The sequence below is a fragment of the Amborella trichopoda genome, chromosome 7 (assembly GCF_054954075.1).
Source record: "Amborella trichopoda isolate Santa Cruz 75 chromosome 7, AtrichopodaSantaCruz75HAP2 v2.0, whole genome shotgun sequence".
Classification (NCBI taxonomy): Eukaryota; Viridiplantae; Streptophyta; class Magnoliopsida; order Amborellales; family Amborellaceae; genus Amborella; species Amborella trichopoda.
This window is the reverse complement of record NC_142342.1, coordinates 44486141-44505794: the sequence shown is the minus strand read 5'-3', so window position 1 is coordinate 44505794 and position 19654 is coordinate 44486141. Positions and strand designations below refer to the sequence as shown.

General features: G+C 38.2%; 1 protein-coding gene across 30 annotated transcripts in view; it reads left to right on the top strand.

Moving 5' to 3' along the window:
- Positions 1-300: 300 nt before the first annotated feature.
- The window catches only part of LOC110007763 (uncharacterized), a 54298-nt gene continuing 34944 nt past the window's right edge, over positions 301-19654 (top strand). For 3 of the 30 annotated variants that reach the window (XM_088871662.1, XM_088871660.1, XM_088871661.1), the window contains exons 1-7: positions 301-720; positions 1548-1636; positions 1766-1825; positions 1924-2200; positions 2977-3164; positions 4198-4318; positions 4666-4749. In XM_088871662.1, the coding sequence (XP_088727788.1) occupies positions 3069-3164; positions 4198-4318; positions 4666-4749 (301 nt within the window). In that variant the 5' untranslated portion in view covers positions 301-720; positions 1548-1636; positions 1766-1825; positions 1924-2200; positions 2977-3068. Of the gene's footprint in view, positions 761-795; positions 986-1547; positions 1637-1765; positions 1826-1923; positions 3165-4197; positions 4319-4665; positions 4750-19654 lie in introns of all 30 variants that reach the window. The other 27 variants (XM_088871672.1, XM_088871664.1, XM_088871679.1 and 24 more) reach the window with 21 other exon arrangements.

Genomic DNA, 19654 nt, shown 5'->3' with positions numbered 1-19654 from the left:
CCGATATAAGCTGAGCCGAGCCGTTTTAAGCCGAGCCAAGCTGATGTAAGCCGAGCCAAACTTCTATGAGGGTCAAATGAATATCAACAAAAGCAGGAAAATTTTAAAGTGATTTTTTTAGAAAAAAACGACTCTTTTTCTTTAGATTATATGTAGAAAGATAAAAAAATGGGGCCTGGCTCGAGTGGTTTGTAATCAGTCGACCATTGTGCCCCAAAAAAGGGTTACATCTCGAAACTTAATAAGGTTAGTAAAAAGCCAAGCTAAAAAAGTGCTTCCATGGCCTTCTTCTGGTTTTCTGGGTTTTCCAATTGAGGGGAAGAATTGGAGAAGGGAGCGATGCCATGCCTTCGTCGACTGCGAATTTCTAGAATATGATTGGAGAACGGAGTGATGCCATGCCTCCGTTGACTGCGAATTTCTAGAACATGATTGGAGAAGGGAGCGAAGCCATACCTCTGTTGACTGCAAATTTCTAGAATATGGAGAATGTCACGGCTGCCTCAAGGCTTCCAACACCTCACTACCTTTCAAGCATTGGATCTTCCGTCGACACGCGATGAGTTTATGGAGTGGCTGCGCTATGAAGAACGTTACAAAGTGGAGCACATCTCGCTCATTCGAGTTTCGCAGGAGACCACTGAAGGATGGTAGATTACCACTCTCTAGAATGTTGCCTGTGCGTTCATGAATGCGAGCTGCTCATAAACTCATTCCATGGTAATCCTCTACCCCAAATCTTCATTAAACTCATTCCATGGTAATCCTCTACCCCAAATCTTCATTTTCTTTTAGACAGTGCGCCTGAGTCTCACACTACCCTAGTCTTAGCCCATTCCATTATCACCCATGACCCCTTTGCCATGCTTCACTCGTTGCCCCAACTCACGGCTCTGATTTTGCTCGGGTACTCATATGTTGGTAAACGTCTAGCAAAATGCAGCGGAGGCAGCTTCCCTAAGTTTCAAATTCTACACAGATTGGGGTCAGTTTTTGTCTCATTGCTTTCCCTGTGAATGAAGATGAACTGCAATTGCAGTTAATATTTAATGTTTAAACTGAATTGATAGTTTGCATGCTTTAATATTATAATGCACTAACCATGGTATTGTTGGACCAAACCATGTGAATTGTAAACGTTTGTTGACATTGGATGTGTAGGATTATGTGCGTGCTCATAAGTGTGCCATGCTGATAGACATCAATATTGTGTTAAAAGGCTTATCATCTTGAACAAGGGGGTTTAAAGTAAAAATAGTCACTCATTTGGAAGAAGATGAAACATAAAACTAGGCGATGAATGAAACTTTCCTCAATAATGCATATTTACCTTAGGAAATATTCCCTTCTATAAGTCTTTTGTGGCATGCAATGAGAAACAGACCATCAATGTATGAATAGGGCTCATTGGTTCTTTGTGGATATGTTAGTGTTACTCCACAAGCACTTAATGATTTGTTGGCTAGATTTATATATGAAATTCTTTCGACCTCTATTCAATTATCCTCCGCATTTTGTCATACTGATTCCACGTGATCCTTACCTAGGTTGAGCTACTACTAGGACTAAGTGGATGTCACTCTTTGGTTGGAAGAATTAGAGGCTTTGGATGATATTACTTTGGCAGCAAAGTAAGGTATGTTTCTTTTTTTATAATAGGAGCCCAGATTCTTGATGTGTTGTTTGATGCATGCATGCAAAGTTTTATGGGTTTTATGGGAGTGAGTTATTCATTATTGGGTGACATGCTTCATGTATGCGGAAGCAAGGGAAGAGGAGAAACTATGAAATCAATACAAAGGACTTCAGTGACATTGTGGAATAGGTTTGTTCTGAGTGCATTCTAGAGTAGGTTGGAATTTTTGTTTGTGTTGTTCTATGGGTTTTCACTTTTTTTTTAAAAAAAAATTGAACTCTATGCAGGCTAAGAAAAAGAGGAATCGCCAGATGTAGGAAAACGGAAGGGAAGGCAATTAAGAAGGAATTCAAGTTTTAGGCACAAAGCTATACATCAAATTTGCATGCTCCCCCTCCCCCATTGGATATATTATGTTTGGGGAATATACTATGAACTCTGAAATTTGAAATATCTGACACATTGAAAGTTCTTATTGACATGTAAAATGTGAAGTTCTTTGGTTGATCTTGGGCCCATCGTGGTTCGATTAATAAATGGACAAGGCAGCTAGCTACTATTGAGGTAGGAGTGATGTTTAAAGGGAATTTGATGAGTGAATCCATTATGAGATCGTCGATGCATCTTAACTGTGCCTGAAGTTGGTGGAAAGTTAGAAGTGGTTTTATTTTCTTTAGAAGTTATTTTCACAGTCTAAAGGAGCATTATTAACAGCATAAAGGAGCATTATTATCAGCATAAGATATATCCATTGTTGTCATGAAATAATGGGTAGCAAGCCAGGGAATAATAAAATAGCGGCAGATCAAAATATCAGTAAGAAATCGATTTTATTTCAAAAGGTCGAAGGAAAAAAATCAGTTAAAAAATATGGATCACCAAAAAAAAAACAGTAAGTTATAGAGTCATGAATATTTTGAATTTGGTTAAAAAAAAAGTAGTAAAAAAACCAGATATGCAAAGATCATAGTTGCTAAGTCTCCGTTTAAGACATGATTTTCTAAATAAATATCTGATTTTTTTAAATCCGTTAAGAATCTTGAGCTTTTTTAATAGTATTGCAATAAATTCGGATTTTATCTTTTTTAAAAAATACTTATTCCTTGTAACTTTATTTATTTAATATTATTGAAAATTGGTTTAAAGAAAAGTAAAGTTACAATAAGAGTAAATTTAAAATCTTGAATTAACAAAAAATACCATTAAAAGTTTTACCGATGAGTTCCCTAAAAAAGTCTATAAAAAAATTCAATATGTTCCCAAAAAAAAGTGGCTAAGGCAGTCATATATCTCAAAATAATGGGAAGAACTAATATGGAGAATGTCGCGGCTGCCTCAAGGCTTCCAACACCTAACTACCTTTCAAGCATTGGATCCTCCATCGACACGCGATGAGTTTATTGAGTGGCTGCGCAATGAAGAACGTTACTAAATGGAAGCACATCTCGCTCATTCGAGGTTTGGCAGGAGACCAGTGAAGGATGGCAGATTACACAGTAGCATGACTCTTCGAGTGATTTCTATAATGGTAAAAGTTAGCTTTTCTAATCATTATTCTCGAAGATAGATATCTCTCTTTCTCTCTCAGTGTTCTAAACCCTCTGCTTATGCATCGAATTCCACCATTTTGTTTTGTTCTCTCACTATATTAATTATTGAAAGTGAAAAATTTAGTCTCTAATTCTCTATCTCTATTTAGTGTTTCTCTCTAAGATTTGTTTTTTGGTTTCTGGATTTTTCAAACATTTGTTCCAAGAATCTTTGGGTCTAAAGGGAGATATTGGAGAAAAAGCAATTTATTCGTTGCCTCAGGATGTCGTCACACGTTAACGTACCCCGTAAGCAAAATGGTTCAATCGCCTTTGTTTCTCTTATTTTTCTCTCATCTTTGTATTAATTTACTTTGAATTTGCTCTGCATTTCTTCTGAATTCAACTGTGTCACAAGTTGATTTCTTAGTTTTTAGAGAGGCATGGATTGTCATAACATTCCCAACTTCATGTCCCTTTCAATTTTCTTTTCACCAATGATTTGACCCATTTTAGAGAGAGAGAGGTTGTTATAGGAGGCTATTGGTAATACTTCTTGCTGTTTTTTCTCCTTTATCTTCTTTTTCTGATATTGTGCTAAATTGAAACAGAAAATGAGAATGAGAAAAGTTCTTCGTATGATTCTTCATATTGGTAATACTTTATGATTTTCCTCTGTGTTTGGATTTGGATGTTTTGGTATTTTTTTAGGATATGTATTGTTGAAGTTATGCTTTCAAGGCTTCTCTTGTGTTTTATTTTCTTTTCCTTTTTTTTTTGGTATATGTATTTTTTTAATGGAAATGCCATCTTTTGGAGATTCTAGAGTTCTTATAGGGTTTAGGGAATTGAATTGTGTTTCTAGGGCTTATTTTGTGGTTTCTAGTGGAATTTTCTTCTTTCTCCCCCCCCTCAGTGGAACGCTTAGTTGTCAGAGACGATTTCGGATATCAAATGCTTAAATTTTTTATTGATTATCTTGCTCATTTATGCTTTTAAGTGCTTATGATTAGCATTTTTTTTGTTTTGCAGGGAGGGATGCTATATCCTACAAAAGTCAGACTCAAGCTTATGGGTATTCAAAAGAGTAGAAAGGAGGAAGAAGAATCTCAAGACTTGTTACGATTTGAAACTCAAGATCTTGATGACCAAGGTGAATGCAAAAACTTTATATGCATTTTTTTTTGATTTCATTCTTTTATTAGAAATTTGGTTTGGGAAGATAAGTTCCTTTTGCTTGTAGTTGCCCTTTTTCTATCTAAGCTTTCCTTTCGTTGCTCTTTCTCTCTCTCATCACCAGTAAGATGCCCCTAATTGCCTTTTCTCTCTCCAATCTATCCTTTGTTTGCTCTCGCTCTCTCTCTCTCTCTCTGAATCTTGTATTTTGTATGCTCTCAGCCTTATTTACCGGTATCGTAATAGTCTCTTTCTCTCTCTCAGAATACCCAATAGGCCATAACTTGTTTTGTTTATTCTTGTATCTTTTACGCTCTGTTTCAGTCTTGCGCGCCCATATACAAAATGGATACCTATATTTACAAATGTCAAAGCATGGTGTTGCTCCATTCAGGATAAGTTGGAAAGGTATGGGATTCTACTACCCTTTGTTAATCTATTTGTTGAAGCGATTTATTGGTGGTGATGAATCTTTTAGATTTTTTTTTTTTTTTTTGAGAGAGAGCAAGCGCTCAGCTTCAATCTCCACCTCGATCTCTCTCTGAGAGCTAGACTTCAATCTCTATATCCATCTAGACTCCAACCATGACGAGCCCGAGAAAGTTCAATCTAAGGCATGAACGAACCAAAGAGAGAGAGAGATTGTTATGAAGGGGAAATATATGATGGTTGAGGTAGAGACAAAACCAACCGTCATAAATTTGTTGAGGCCCATTAGTTTGAATTTTGAAGTACTATTTTTCCCTTCTTCTCCTCCTCTTTGTTCTTCTCATCTCTTTGTGCTTTCTTTCTACTTCAGAACCCTAGGAGCAAGTTAGATTTCCACTTCTCTCTCTCTCTCTCTCTCTCTCTCTCTCTCTCTCTCTCTCTCTCTCTACAAGATTCTTTCATTTCCTTTGTTTTCTTGTTTTATCCTCCTGTTAAACGAAAGATTGAATCAATCAGTGTCTGTAAACTTTTGGAACCCATTTCCAAATTATAGTGTAAACGGACTTAGGGAGTTATTTTGATTTTACGGTGTTAGTTTAGCTAACCCAGAGGATGTTGAATCCATGGAGCACGAAGAGTATTAGGGTTTCTTACGTTGAATCCAAGTCATAGGTATCTTCCTTTCAGGGATTTCTTCTGGTTTATGTTGCTTTGCTTTTGAAATTTCGAGGCCATCCATTAACCTGAACTAGGGTTTTGTTCTTGGTGCCCTATTTACGGTTTATCTAGTTTTCATGGTTTCTTTTTGAAGGTTTATGCTACTGATTTGTTGCCATAAGCTTGGAATTTGGAATTCAATGGTTTGGGGGTTTATTGTGGTGATTCATCTAGATAATTTAGGTTTATCTAGGCGGCTTTTTTGTTAACTATTTATTGGTCTTGGGGTTTATTTGCCCGCAATATACATTGGACTGGACATCCGGTCCAATATCTACAGAAGAGATTTTGAAGGTACTATAGATCTTGCTCTCTAGTCTGAAAATGGCAGCCATAGTTGCATCAGCTACCATTTCCCTGAATCTGAGTACATTTTTCTTTTGAAGTGGTATTTTTTTTAGTGTATAATTGTTAGTTGAAATTTTCGTAGTTTGTATGTTGATTATGACTTTTTTTTTGTATCTTCTTAATTATTTTCTTTATAGTGGAAATTTACGGGTATTATGTTTAGGATGTAACTTGGTTTTACATGTTGTTCTTATAAATGATTTAATTTAGTCTATCTTTTCATGGATTTGGGTTTAGTCGTTACTCCTCTCACTTAAAGTAGAGCATACGTAGCTTCATTAAAATTTAGTTATAGGTTTAGATGGTGTGTTTGCCGTAGACAATCTGGTGAGGATCACCAAACATGTCATTTTTTGGTGTCAAACATGGAGGCATTTACCTGTTCACATCTCGTAGTTTCACACGTGGATGCCTATGATTTGACATTTTTGCCTCCATAAGTTTTGACATGTGGCTAGAAGTTGAACAGCCATATTCATACATGGGATGCATGTATTTACTTTTTTATGTTAGTTTTTCTTATTTATGTATTACTTTAATTATGTATAGGTACTTTGGTAAAAGAATAATATTTATAATTTTAAAATTCATGTTTTATTATTTTAAGATGTTTTAAGATATTAAGAACTTTTTGTGGTAATAGTACTAAACTGGAGAGTAATTTTTTGTATGTACCACCAATGATTGAGAGGAAGAATGTCGGTTGACCGTATTAGAGATAATTAAAAATACATAGAGAGGGTGATTCAAAGAACTTGGGTCCGTCTTGGAGTGCTTTCCGTCCTCTCCCTAGCCTGGGCCACCCTCGACCACCGCCTTCCTCCGCCCAAGCCCTGACCCGTACTCTCTACCCCCGCCGTCCTCTCCCAACCCTCTTCCTCTCTAGCCTCTTTCCCCCACTCCTTACCATAGCTACACCCACCTCATCCATAATGGAGCTCCCTTGCCCCTCTCACCATTCTAGTTGGGGAGCCACACTCTTCCCATATTGTGAAGGCTTTGAGGTCCTCTTCGGTAGGTCTATACACCCCCTCAGGCACGACATCAAAGGTATAAAGAAATAGAATAGGGAAGTTCGGGCTTTCTTGGACCTCAACTGCCTAGAGAATTTCTTTTCTCTTTCCCATCTGAAGTCAGTTGAAATAGTGCCCAGCAGGGACACCATTCTCGGTTCAATGGGGCATCTCTCACCCTTTCTGTTTGGAATTAGTACCTGGTAGCCGTTTTGTAAACAATTTGGTTTCAGTCCACCAACATCCCCATGCAGGCGTGGGACATCGACACTTTCAAAAAAATTGGGGACTCTTGCGACGAGTTTAGCTTGGTCCATTAGAGGTCCTCAGGCACCCTTCCTCTTGGATCAATCCAACTTCTCATAGAATCATTGGCCCCTTCCCTCATCCCGCCCTCCATCTGGCTGAAGTTGTTGGCCTCTTCTTGAACATTCCCATGGCATGGTCCTTCACCTCTCCCCTATCGTCCCGCCATCTCAGAGACCACGATCCTCCTCTGTTTGGATCACGTTTCTTGATACACGAGGATGGATGGACCGAGGTCTCGCATAGAGGACGGTCAAGAAATGACCATCAGCGTCCAAGTTTTGATTGTGTGGCTAACAAAGTTGGTACTAAGCAAACTGCTGCCCCAAGAGCTTCACCACCTCTCGAGCTTCCCATCATTAAGGCTGATGGGATGACAGATGACTTCATAAACCCCATATCCCAAGGCAAGTCATCCCTGGCCTTAGAGTAGACGGCTCTATCTCCCCATCTGGAACAGCCACGTGGCTCTTTCTCGATTGTCTCGCATCTCAACGATCTCTTGATCGCAATTTCCTCTTTTCAGGAGATGCCACGTGGCTCCACGTCCCTTGTCCTTCGTCGAACCCTCTTGGTGAGCATGTGATCGTTGCTTCCCTTTCCAATCCCGTGACACTAGCTGTCCTTCCTCCATGTCTCCCTCCGGTCTTAGGAAACTAGTAAGCAACTCTCCTCCCTTTCCCTCTTTTCACTCGTTGATCCTATTGTTTCCTCAGTTACCTTTTTTGAGCCCTTCCTCTACACGGATGGTGGACACTTGCCCTCTCCTGTCGTGCCCCTTTCCCCCCTTTTCACCCATCCAATCGTGTTTCACATGCAAACTGCTCCTTCATCTCGTTTTTCCCAAGCTCCTATACCCTCTCTACGCTCGCTTTCTTTTCCCCCTCTCTCTCTCCACCCTCTCTCAACGCCATCCCAAGCTTGCAACCCTTCCTCCTGCACCCCCTCTTGATATGCCCTCCCCTAGCCTCATTATTTCACCTCAGCATTTTCCTCCTAATTCATCTTGTGCTCCTCTCTTCCCCCAAATAACCAACATCATACGACGCTGTTTGTAAACATGAATTTTGTTTTGGTCATTTATGACCTGCCTGTTAGATTTATTCATAAACTGATGAGCAATTGGTAAGATGCATAATAGCTTTATTTTAGTTGGAATTCTTATTTCCTCTTCCCAAATCTATCTTGATAAATATTGAATTTCTCATTCGGCCCTTCTGTTCATTGGATCTATAGGCATTTTATTTTAGACATGTCGTGGTGTGTGGCTCTACCACTATATCCGATTAATGTGTTGCTTTCGACATACCAGCAGACAATCTGATGAGCGTCACCAAGCATGTGTCATTTTTTGGTGTCAAACATGGAGGCCTTTTCCTATTCACATCTTGAAATTTCAGACATGGACACCTATGGTTTGACATGTTTGCCCCCATAAGTTTTGACATAGGTCTAGAAGTTGAATAACCATATTCATGTATGGGATGCATGTATTTGCTTTTTTATGTTGACTTTTCTTATTAACTTTTGACAATTTTTATTATTTATATTTCTTTTTATAGCTTTTGAATTTGTCTTCCATCTTATATCTCATCCGTGTGATTCATCACATAGCAATATTTAGTTGAGGCGTGTTTCAATATACAACCAAATGCATATTTGAATTGGGTCCCTCACTTCACTAATAAGAATTAACATGTCACTTCATGTGAATTGTTGTTTTGCGTAAACATAATCTCAGTTTAAGATGAATCTTTTCTTGAGTCACTTTCCAAATCATTGTTAGCACTTAGCAGCCTTTGTACTTGCATCAAATAAAACTCACATGACATGAAAGTTCTGCTAGCTCCCCAAAACAAAAGAACACAGTAATTAGGTCCAAATTGTTCCAGCATGCAGGTTGAACTGGACAAGATATTGTCTCATTTTTGTCTAAGATGCCCTTTTGTAGGGATTGTAGTTTCTTCAAATTTAGTTATCTCGTGCATTATTTGTGAAATTCATTTATGTTTGGAGCTCTTGAACTTGTACCTGTATTGAGGTCTGCTCTTCAAACTAGCAAACTTTTTGGGAGAGGTGCAACTATGCAGTGGAAGACCCTAACAGCCTCACTATTCTTCAAGTTACTATCAAACCATTCCAGTTTTATGTTCTATGATGTGACTCAATGTTTCTAATGGGCAATCTCAATACGAATTGTGACATACAGGACCAGATTGATTTCAAGTTAATTAAATCCTGGTAATGCAAATTCCATAATATTGTCTTATAGCATGTTAATGATATTTCTATCTCGAACTCTAATTTACATGGGGAACATAATGTCTTCAGATTTAGGAAATGGGATGAAGGGGCTGTGTTCAAGTGTAAAGAGGAGGGTAGGTAGTTATAGTTGAGTTGACTGCTTGGTTGCTTGAGAACTTTCAAGCCTGGTTAGGGAGTGAGGTTCATCTTGCTTGGATCACCATGATTTGACATTCATTCGGGGAGGTCTGAAATAGGTGGGCGGATGATTTGTGGGAATGGAAAGAAGCTTTTTTCTTTTTGGTGGTGAAAGTTGGTGAAGCGGAAGGGACAATGAAGTTGCAAGGGTAGTAAACCAAAAGGTTAGGTTGTGGATGGTAAGGTTGGGGAATGCTACAGGTTGAGTGGAAGGAAAGGCTAGGTTGTGGTTGGGGAGATTTTGACAATTTTTATTATTTATATTTCTTTTTATAGCTTTTGAATTTTTCTTCCATCTTATGTCTCATCCGTGTGATTCATCACATAGGAATATTTGTTAAGGCGTGTTTCAACATTCAACCAAATGCATAAGGGAATTGGGTCGCTCACTTCACTAATAAGATTGAACATGTCACTTCATGTGAATTGTTGTTTTACGTAAACTTAATCTCAGTTTAAGATGAATCTTCTCTTGAGTCACCTTCGAAATCATTGTTAGCACTTACAGCCTTTGTACTTGCCTCAAATAATACTCACATGACATGACAATTCTGCTACCTCCCAAAACAAAAGAGCACAGTAATTAGGCCAGAATTGTTCCAGCATTCATGCAGGTTGAACTTGACAATATATTGTGTCTCATTTTTGTTTAAGATGCCCTTTTGTAGGGATTGTAGTTTCTTCAAATTTAGTTATCTCGTGCATTATTTGTAAAATTCTTTTATGTTTGGAGCTCAATTTTACCGAACTTGTACCTGAATTGAGGTTTGCTCTTCGAACTAGCAAACGTTTTGGGAGAGGTGCAACTATGCAGTGGAAGACACTAAACAGCCTCACTATTCTTCAAGCTACTATCAAACCATTCCAGTTTTATGTTCTATGATGTGACTCAATGTTTCTAATGGGCAATCTCAATACGGATTGTGACATACATGACCAGATTGATTTCAAGTTAATTAAACCCTGGTAATGCAAATTCCATAATATTGGCTTATAGCATGTTAATTATATTTCTATCTCGAACTCTAATTTACGTGGCAACATAATGTCTTTCGGTTTAGTAAATGGTATGAAAGGGATGTGGTCTAGTGTAAAGAGGGTATTGCATGGTGGCTTGAGAATTTTTTAGTGTGGTCATGGAGTGAGGTACTGCTTGCTTGGATCTCTATGATTTGACATTCATTCTGGGAGGTCTGAAATAGGTGGACGGACGATCTGTGGGAATGGAAAGATGCTTTTTTCTTTTTGGTGGTGGAAGTTGTTGGAAGAGTAAGGGACAGTGAGGCTTTAAGGGTAGTGAACCAAAAGGCTAGGTTGTGGATGGTAAGGTTGGGGAATGCTGCAGGTTAGGTGGGAGTAAAGGTTAGGTAGTGGTTGGGGAGATTTTACAATTTTTATTATTTATATTTCTTTTTATAGCTTTTGAATTTGTCTTCCATCTCATGTCTCATCTGTGTGATTCATCACATAGGAATATTTGTTGAGGCGTGTTTCAACATTCAACCAAGTGCATATGGGAATGGGGTCCCTCACTTCACTAGTGAAAATTAACATGTCACTTCATGTGAATTGTTGTTTTATGTAAAGGTATTCTCAGTTTAAGATGAATCTTCTCTTGAATCACCTTCCAAATCATTGTTAGCACTTAGCAGCCTTTGTACTTGCATCAAATAAAACTCACATGACATTAAAATTCTGTTAGCTCCCCAAAACAAAGGAACATAGTAATTAGGTCCAAATTGTTCCAGCATTCATGCAGGTTGAACTGGACAAGATATCGTCTCTTTTTTGTCTAAGGGATTGTAGTTTCTTCAAATTTAGTTATCTCGTTCATTATTTGTGAAATTCATTTTTGTTTGGAGCTCTATTTTACCGAACTTGTACCTGAATTGAGGTCAGCTCTTCAAACTAGCAAACGTTTTTGGAGAGGTGCAACTATGCAGTGGAAGACCCTAAACAGCCTCACTATTCTTCAAACTACTATCAAATCATTCCAGTTTTATGTTCTATGATGTGACTAAATGTTTCTAATGGGCAATCTCAATATGGTTTGTGACATACATGCCTAGATTGATTGCAAGTTAATTAAACCCTGGTAATGCAAATTCCAGAATATTGTCTTGTAGCATGTTAATCATATTTCTATCTCGAACTCAAATTTATGAGGGGAACAAAATATCTTTTGATTTAGGAAATTGGACGAAATGCCTAGATTGATTGCAAGTTAATTAAACCCTGGTAATGCAAATTCCATAATATTGTCTTATAGCATGTTAATCATATTTCTATCTCGAACTCTAATTTATGAGGGGAACAAAATATCTTTTGATTTAGGAAATTGGACGAAGGGTTTGTGGTCAAGAGTAAAGAGGAGGGTAGTGATAGTGGAGTTGACTGCATGGTTGCTTGAGAACTTTCAAGCCTGGTCATGGAGTGAGGTACTGTGGATCACCATTGGCAGTTAGTCGAACCAGAGGCCCAGGGAATAACATTGTGGGAGTCCCCTGCTATGGTGAGAGCTTGGCCCCAAGAGTTGTCAAATAGTTTGAGGCCCGCAAGAAATGTCTAGCTTCTGCTGATTGGAAATCGGAGTGACCTATGGACTTCGAGAAAGAGGTCAAAGTGTACCCTTTGTGGTCTCTAAAAAGACCTATACTTGATAGCCTTGGGTTGCCTATGGAACAACCATCAAAGTTGAGCTTTACGCAGTCCAACTCTGGAGGAAGCCACAAGGAGGCTCGTGAGTTACTCGCGTGGTGGTAAGAAAAGGAGATTGTACCAGTACAGGTGGAAGGCTGAAGGGGGGAAGCCTTTGAACCGCTTGTGATTAGTAGCCTAGAAGATAACTGCTGCTTTGACTATATCAAACAAGGATTCAATGGTAGAGAATTGTCCTTGGAAGATATGATTGTTACGTTCTATCGAACGAGGGTTGCCATTGAAGCCTTCCACAATATGATACCTGAAGAGGCCCAGGGGTAGAGGTGGAGAGAGGAAAAGAGATTGGGAATATTTTTTGGGGTCATCCATTGCCATTTGAAGAGCTAAAGAAAAGCTCCCCACAAGGAATGGGCCAAGGGACAAGATATAAAGAGGTGAGGGTTAGTATCCTCGGCTTCGCGACACATGATACATCAATTAGGTAAAGCCAAGCCTCTCTTTGCAGTTGGTCAATCTCTGAAAGAGAGCAATCCAGTTGATTGGCATGTGGGTGCATGGACAATGAAGGTTTCACTGTGTGGGTGTGTGGTTTGGCGTGTATTTCTACTCGTTCGTTCTAGCTTGGTCTTTCATCTGACTCTGAGATATGAGTTTGGCTGCTTTGTTTTAGTATCAAATGGGCTATGAAGATTCCTATATGTATCATTATATATACACACACACGCGCACATCCTGTTTCTGAATGGTAATTTTAGAAACCTATAATCCACAATTTTAAAATACCTGTGTCTTTTGCTTTCTATAAAACTAGTGGTGGGCATTAAATATAACTGTCCATGCTCCAAATTTTCAAATTTCAAGAGTTTTAATTTTAATTTTACTTATCAAATCCACCTGAAATTTGGAGGGCGTGTGCGCTTAGAAAGATGCAGCTTAAGAACACTATGAAAGTAATTCAAATAGTGAAAATGATCAATATAGTCCTACAAATAATTTTTGACAATTTCTATTATTTAAATTTTTGAGCGATTTATGTATGGACACCCTTTGGGGGCTCTTATCTGACAATGACAATGCCGGACAGGAGGGCCCAGTCTTTCCACAAAGCACTAGCTTTGTCCGGCGTTTGTATTACCAGACAACTTGCTTATGTTGTCCAGTGTTCGTAGTACTGGACAGTGCTCTAGAATGCCCCAAAACCCTGTTTGACCTTACTTCCTGTCATTTCTACTTTTCTCTCTCACTCTCTCTCTCTCTGCCCAGAGCTCCCTCTCTCCACAAAGTTGCGGTCTGAAGCTCCACAACCGCAGACATTTGGCCATCCTAATGAGGTTGGTCTAATGGTTGTGTATTAATCTGGAGAAAATTAGATTTATGGTGGATTAGGGTTTTGCAGTTCAAAAAACCTAATCCACCAGGATTTAGAGAAAGAAACTCGATCCTGATTGCAATAGGAATCCCACGTTGATCTTGTAAACCCTGTTGACTTTGATGTTGCAATCAGCTCGATTCTTATGTCAACTCACAATCACTTTGATTCATTCATTTTAATTGCAATCTCCTAAGGTATTAATTCTTTTCTTGCATGCAATGAGAAATGGAGCATCAACATGAGAACTTGTGCAAATATAGGGCTCACTGGTATTAAGAGGACATGTTATTTTGTAAGATGGGAGATGGAACTTTTATTCTTCCTTGTTTTTTATCCAAATCAGATGTAGTTGTCATTCAGAATTGGGTTGGTTTGGAAACATAAGGGTGGTATCTATCAATTTCAGAGTATTATTTGTTCTGTTTCTAGACTGGCAACATATCTGTGAACTTTCAGGGATTGTACCTTTTATAATTGACAAGCCTCTGCCATTTAGTAGTTTTTTATTTTTTTATTTTTTTTGTTAATAAAGATACTTGACTATAAGGAATGTTTCTTCATGGAGAAAAAAAGACTATGAACTATTGTTTCATCTAGCTGTGACTTATTCCTAGATGCATTCGATTTTGAGTTAGCCAACTCATTTGCCAATGTATTTACCTTCTGAAAAATGTATTGAACAAGTTATTGAGAAATGGTCTTGGTTCTGTTAGTTCTTCGTAGTTCTTTTAAAACTATTGATGGCTTTCCAAATTTTCTTGATCACAGTGGCAGTATCGAACTTTATAAAACTGATGGCTCATCTGCAATTATTTCTATCTTACCCCTGTTTTCTTCGTTTTTAAATACTTAAAATTGTTCTCCTTGGTTTTTTCTTTTTTAATAGACACATCATTAAAAGAGAAGGGTAATTGTGGTAACCTATAATTCCTTTGTCGGAGCCCTACATGCCCAATTAAAATGCTTCTATTTTTTCTTATTGTATTGCCACCTGAATCACTCACAAATGTCCGTATACAATATGAATCAAATAAAATTGCCAAGAACTCTCACTTGATTGCCATTAAAACTAAAATACGTTCCAAATACAGATCTGGAAATAAAGATGCAATAGAATCAAAAGAACATAAACTAAGAGAACACCTTATACATTGTCGTAGGTTACCCCCAAGGACTTAGCACACCCCACACCAGGTCTCCTCCACCAATGGCACACGGGATCTAAGTCCAACAACTTGCCTCACAAATTTGGGATGCCTAGGCAAAAACCAGTAGAGAGCATAACATAATATATGTTTGACCAAGGCTCAACACATGAACATGAGGCCAAGACCTAGGGCTAGGGTATGTGGCTTGGGCATGCCACCCCTTGGCTTAGTTTTCCTTCCTAAGCCCTAAAGTTTGGAGAGAGACGAAGAGAGATATTTAGAGAGTGGCATGTCAGTCCTTCGAGTGGTAAACATAGCGTCACAATAGGAAGAGGTCACAGGCAATCATCATATACAATATGCTAAGAAGTTTATAGTTGTTAGCTAACAATTTAACCACTTGTTTGAAAATTCCAACCAATTTCACAGAAGAGTAGGAGACGACCACTGTTCTGGTTTCTTTGTTTTACCTACGGCAACAAGTAAAACTGATACCAAGATGGATGATTGCTTATCAAGTGAAAATGACAAAAACTTGATAATATGAAGGAACTCAACTCCCCAAAATAAATGTTTCAGAAACCAGCATGATTCTGCCGCACAAAATTAAATGGAATGCATCGCCGTCATGTCACCTCTCAGCACTACCAAGCATTTCCACACTTACCTGTGTATCTCCAATATCTCCTCCAAGCTTGCCAAGCATTTTGCACGTGCACCCCATGATTTTTCATGCATTTCTTAGGCTAATACATTTGAAGTATTCATCAGAGTTTTCCACAGAATTTTCAGCACACATCTAAATGCTTTCATTTTCATCAAAGATTCCCTATTATGTTATCATATTCTATGTATCTATTCCGATCATGGGGACCAAGTTTTACTAACTTCTTTTCTCTTTTTCAAGACTACACATGAAATTGCATTTCCAGTAGAAATTTATCAACCGAAAGACGATACCTTTTTTCATGGTACTAAAAAACAAATTTTTAATAAATTGTTCAGTGACCAATCTGACATGATAATGAGGCAGTGTTTAGCCAAAACAAACCCATCCAGAAGGTAGACACACGATACCCGAAGCTTTCAATTTCAATCACTAGGACCTACTGCTCTTTCCTACAATCACTAGTGCATGTCATCCGGATCCTCCGTAGGAATCAAAAACTCTTTTTGTCGATGGCACGCACCCACAAGTGCCACCACAACTCAAAACTTTTTCACTGCAATCTCATTTATGCTGCCATTCCCCGTATTCTCACCTCTCACTCACTAGCATCTAAAACTCTCACCCAAGAGGCTCATAAACATGATCAATCAATAACAAAATGTAGACCGATCTTTACATTTCTTTGACCATGCTGTTAAATATCACCCCAATTTCTTTCATAATCCTGATACTTATCATACGATCATAGAGAAATTAGCCATGCCTAGGGATTTGAATTCCATGGAAATTATACTCAAAGAGTTAAAGGATTCCAGAATTTTTTCAGTGAAGTAACATTCATATATGTTATTCCAAACTATGACTTTGCAAACAAGCCCAAGTTGGCCCTTCAGTCCTTTTTCAAGATGAATGAGTTTGGGATAAGCAAGTTAGGTCTTTTAATACTCTTTTGAATGCAATTATTCAGATCTTTTAATACTCTTTTGAATGCAATTATTCAGACCAAAAGGCTTTATTTGGTTAATTATATGTATTGTATAGGAATTGAAGAAAATTTGGGATATTTCCAATTGTTTTTACCTGCAATATCCTAATTAAGGCCATGTGTTAAATGAACGATTTGAAATCAGCTTTCTAGGTTTTGGAGGAGATGCCAAGCTAGGTTTTTTTTTGTAAATACTCTTAACTCTGTAAGCTGTGACTTGCAGTTATGAGTGGATTTTGTGGCGTAAAAAGGATTTTTGGATGAGATTATAAGCAGAGTTTGGGAAATTAATGGAGGCTGTTAAGCTCATAGTGACATGGAGGACAATTGGGTTCTTCCAAATGATGTCACGTATGGCGTAGTTATTAAATCTTACCATAAAGAGGGGTGACCAAGCGAGGCTTTAAGCCTTTTGAATGAAATGCTTGAGAAGAAGTTTATACCATGCCCAACCCCGTGTTGCAAATTTTTTTATCTTATTTGTCAAGAAGGCAAGGTTGATGAGGCTTGTATGCTATGGAAGAAGCTCTTAAAGAGGAAATGCACCCCGATAATGCTATATATAGTACTCTCATATATTGGCTTTGTAAAGGTGGTAAACTTAAAGCGATGAGGAAGCTTTTTGATGAGTTTGAGAAAGGGTTTTATCCAAGTACATTGACAAAGACAAGTTTGTGGTCACAAAGATCAAGAACTGCATAGGAGTGTCCTGATCTCTTTCTTCAGGGCAAGGGGAGTCCAACTACATGCAAACGAAGAACCAAGTACGCCTCTCTTTCCCATTTTGGTCCAATGTCATTGTCATGCTTGCGTGCTGCGTAGGATGCCATGCAGAGGCTTTTAGGCACAGAGGCTTTGTATGCTCAATATTCTAATGCACTAACCATGGTATTGCTGGACCAAACCATGTGAAGTTATGAACATTTGTTGCTATGGGATGTGTAAGGTTATATGCATGCTCATGAGTGTGGCTTGCTGCTGGACGTCATTATGTGTGAGAAGGCTTATCAACTTAAACAAGGGAGTCTAAAGTGAAAATAGTCAAGTCTTTTGGAAGAAGATGAAACATAAAACTAGGAGATGCGTGAAGCTTTTCTCAGTAATGCATATTTACCTTAGGATATATTCTCTTTTTATAATTCTTTTCTGGCATGCAATGAGAAATGGAGCATCAACATGTGAACTTGTTCAAATATAGGGCTCACTGGTATTAAGAGGATATGTTATTTTCTGAGATGGGAGATGGAACCTTTTTTCTTCCTTGTTTTTTATCCAAATCAGTTGTAATTGTCATTTAGAATTGGGTTGGTTTAGAAACATAAGTATGGTATCTATCAATTTCAGAGTAGTATTTGTTAAGTTTCTAGACTAGCAATATATCTGTGAACTTTCAAGGATTGTACCTTTTTTAATTGACAAGCTTTTGCCATTTAGTGGTTTTATATATATATATATATATATATTTGTTAATAAAGATACTTGACTATATGGAATGTTTCTTCATGGAGAAAAACGGACTACGAACTATGGTTTCATATAGCTGACTTATTCCTAAATGCATCTGATTCCGAGTTAGCCAACTCATCAGCCATATCTTTTGAAAAATGTATTTAACAAGTTATTGAGAACTGGTCTTAGTTCTGTTAGTTCTTTTAAAACTATTGATGGCTTTCCAAATTTTCTAGATCACAGTGGCAGTATCGAACTTTATAAAACTGATGGCTCATCTGCAGTTACTCCTATCTTACCACTTTAGATAATATCAATTCTCAAAGTTCTATTTAGGCTTCTCATTCCATACGAGACTATGTTATTGTTGGTTACGTGGCCTTTGAAGGCCTTAAAGCTAATAGTCTTACGTTCAGTGGGAGTTAGAGAGAGACTGAATCTGGATGCTTGGCGCACTGAGGCCCAGATTCATATACCTTGAGTATTTGAGGCATTGAGAGTATACGTTTTGAGAGTGTGAACTCTCGGGGAGGTGTGAGGGTCACCTCCCAATCGTAACTATATTGATTAAAATGCCTCATAGTTTAGGTGATAAGCTAGGGTTTCGAGAATCCAATCGAGAATAATAGAACCGAGTATTTAAAAGAATAATCGCCCTGTATGGAATGGTCGGCTCATAGGACATGAGCTCATATCCTAACACGAGACCTTTCCATGGCATGTGCACCCACGGTCATTTGGGGAAGCCACTTTTCTATAGTATTATCCGACTTAGAAGAGCTAGTGCACATATGCTTTGAGAAGACCCCTGTATTTGAATAAGAACATGCCCCGCAGGGGTGCACCAGTAATCCATTGAACCCTCGGTGACGGGTAGCTCTGGCTCAACAACTTTGAGCATAGACTGTGAGCATACCATAGACTGTGAGCATAGGTCCATTGGGTCGGCTTGAGACACCAGTGGAATGTCATTTGGGTTAGCTCAATGGAAGACTCCGACTAGTGAATTAATCTAAACTGATGAGAAAATATTTTATATTGATGAGAAATTGTGTAATAATGTTGAGAAATCATTTAGAAATTTTTTTTGGGATTTTTGGAGAATTTTTCAAATTTTTTAAACAATAAAAAATGTGATTTTCAAATTTGTTTGACATAAATACCAAACAAGGACATCCTATGGGGATGCCACATGGATGCCACGTGGCACCCCCACCTCTCCACTTGTGGATGACATCATGCTGACATCATATCCATGTGGGCACCTATTTGTCATTAATCCTTTTGTTGGTATTATGTTATAACATGTTATCTTGTTATTTAAAGTGTTATATATTGTTATGACTTCAGTTTGATTTAAGTCACATGTTTTTTTCTTGCTCATATGTGTCATTTTTGGCATGTGTGAAGTCATGGGATTTTGAGAATTCATTTAATTCAGATTATTATCCACATATGTTTTTGTAGCATGTCGGTATATCTTATGTGCCTCTTTGGCAGCGCATATTACAAGGACTGTGCAAGTATGCACATCCAGCCTAGTTGTGGGCCAACCCTCCAAGTCAAGGCGAGAGTGATGGAGCCCCCTATGTCCTAGATAGAATCAGCTCCAACTAGCTTTAGTAGCTTGTTTCATCCTAGTAAGGCCCTACTCTAATGGCCTTCTTCATCCAATTAGAGTGCACTTTCTGTGATGATCTTTTTCTTCCAAGTAACACATATCACATGACCTCTGTCATCCATAGAGCCTTCCTCACACAACATCTTTCGCCT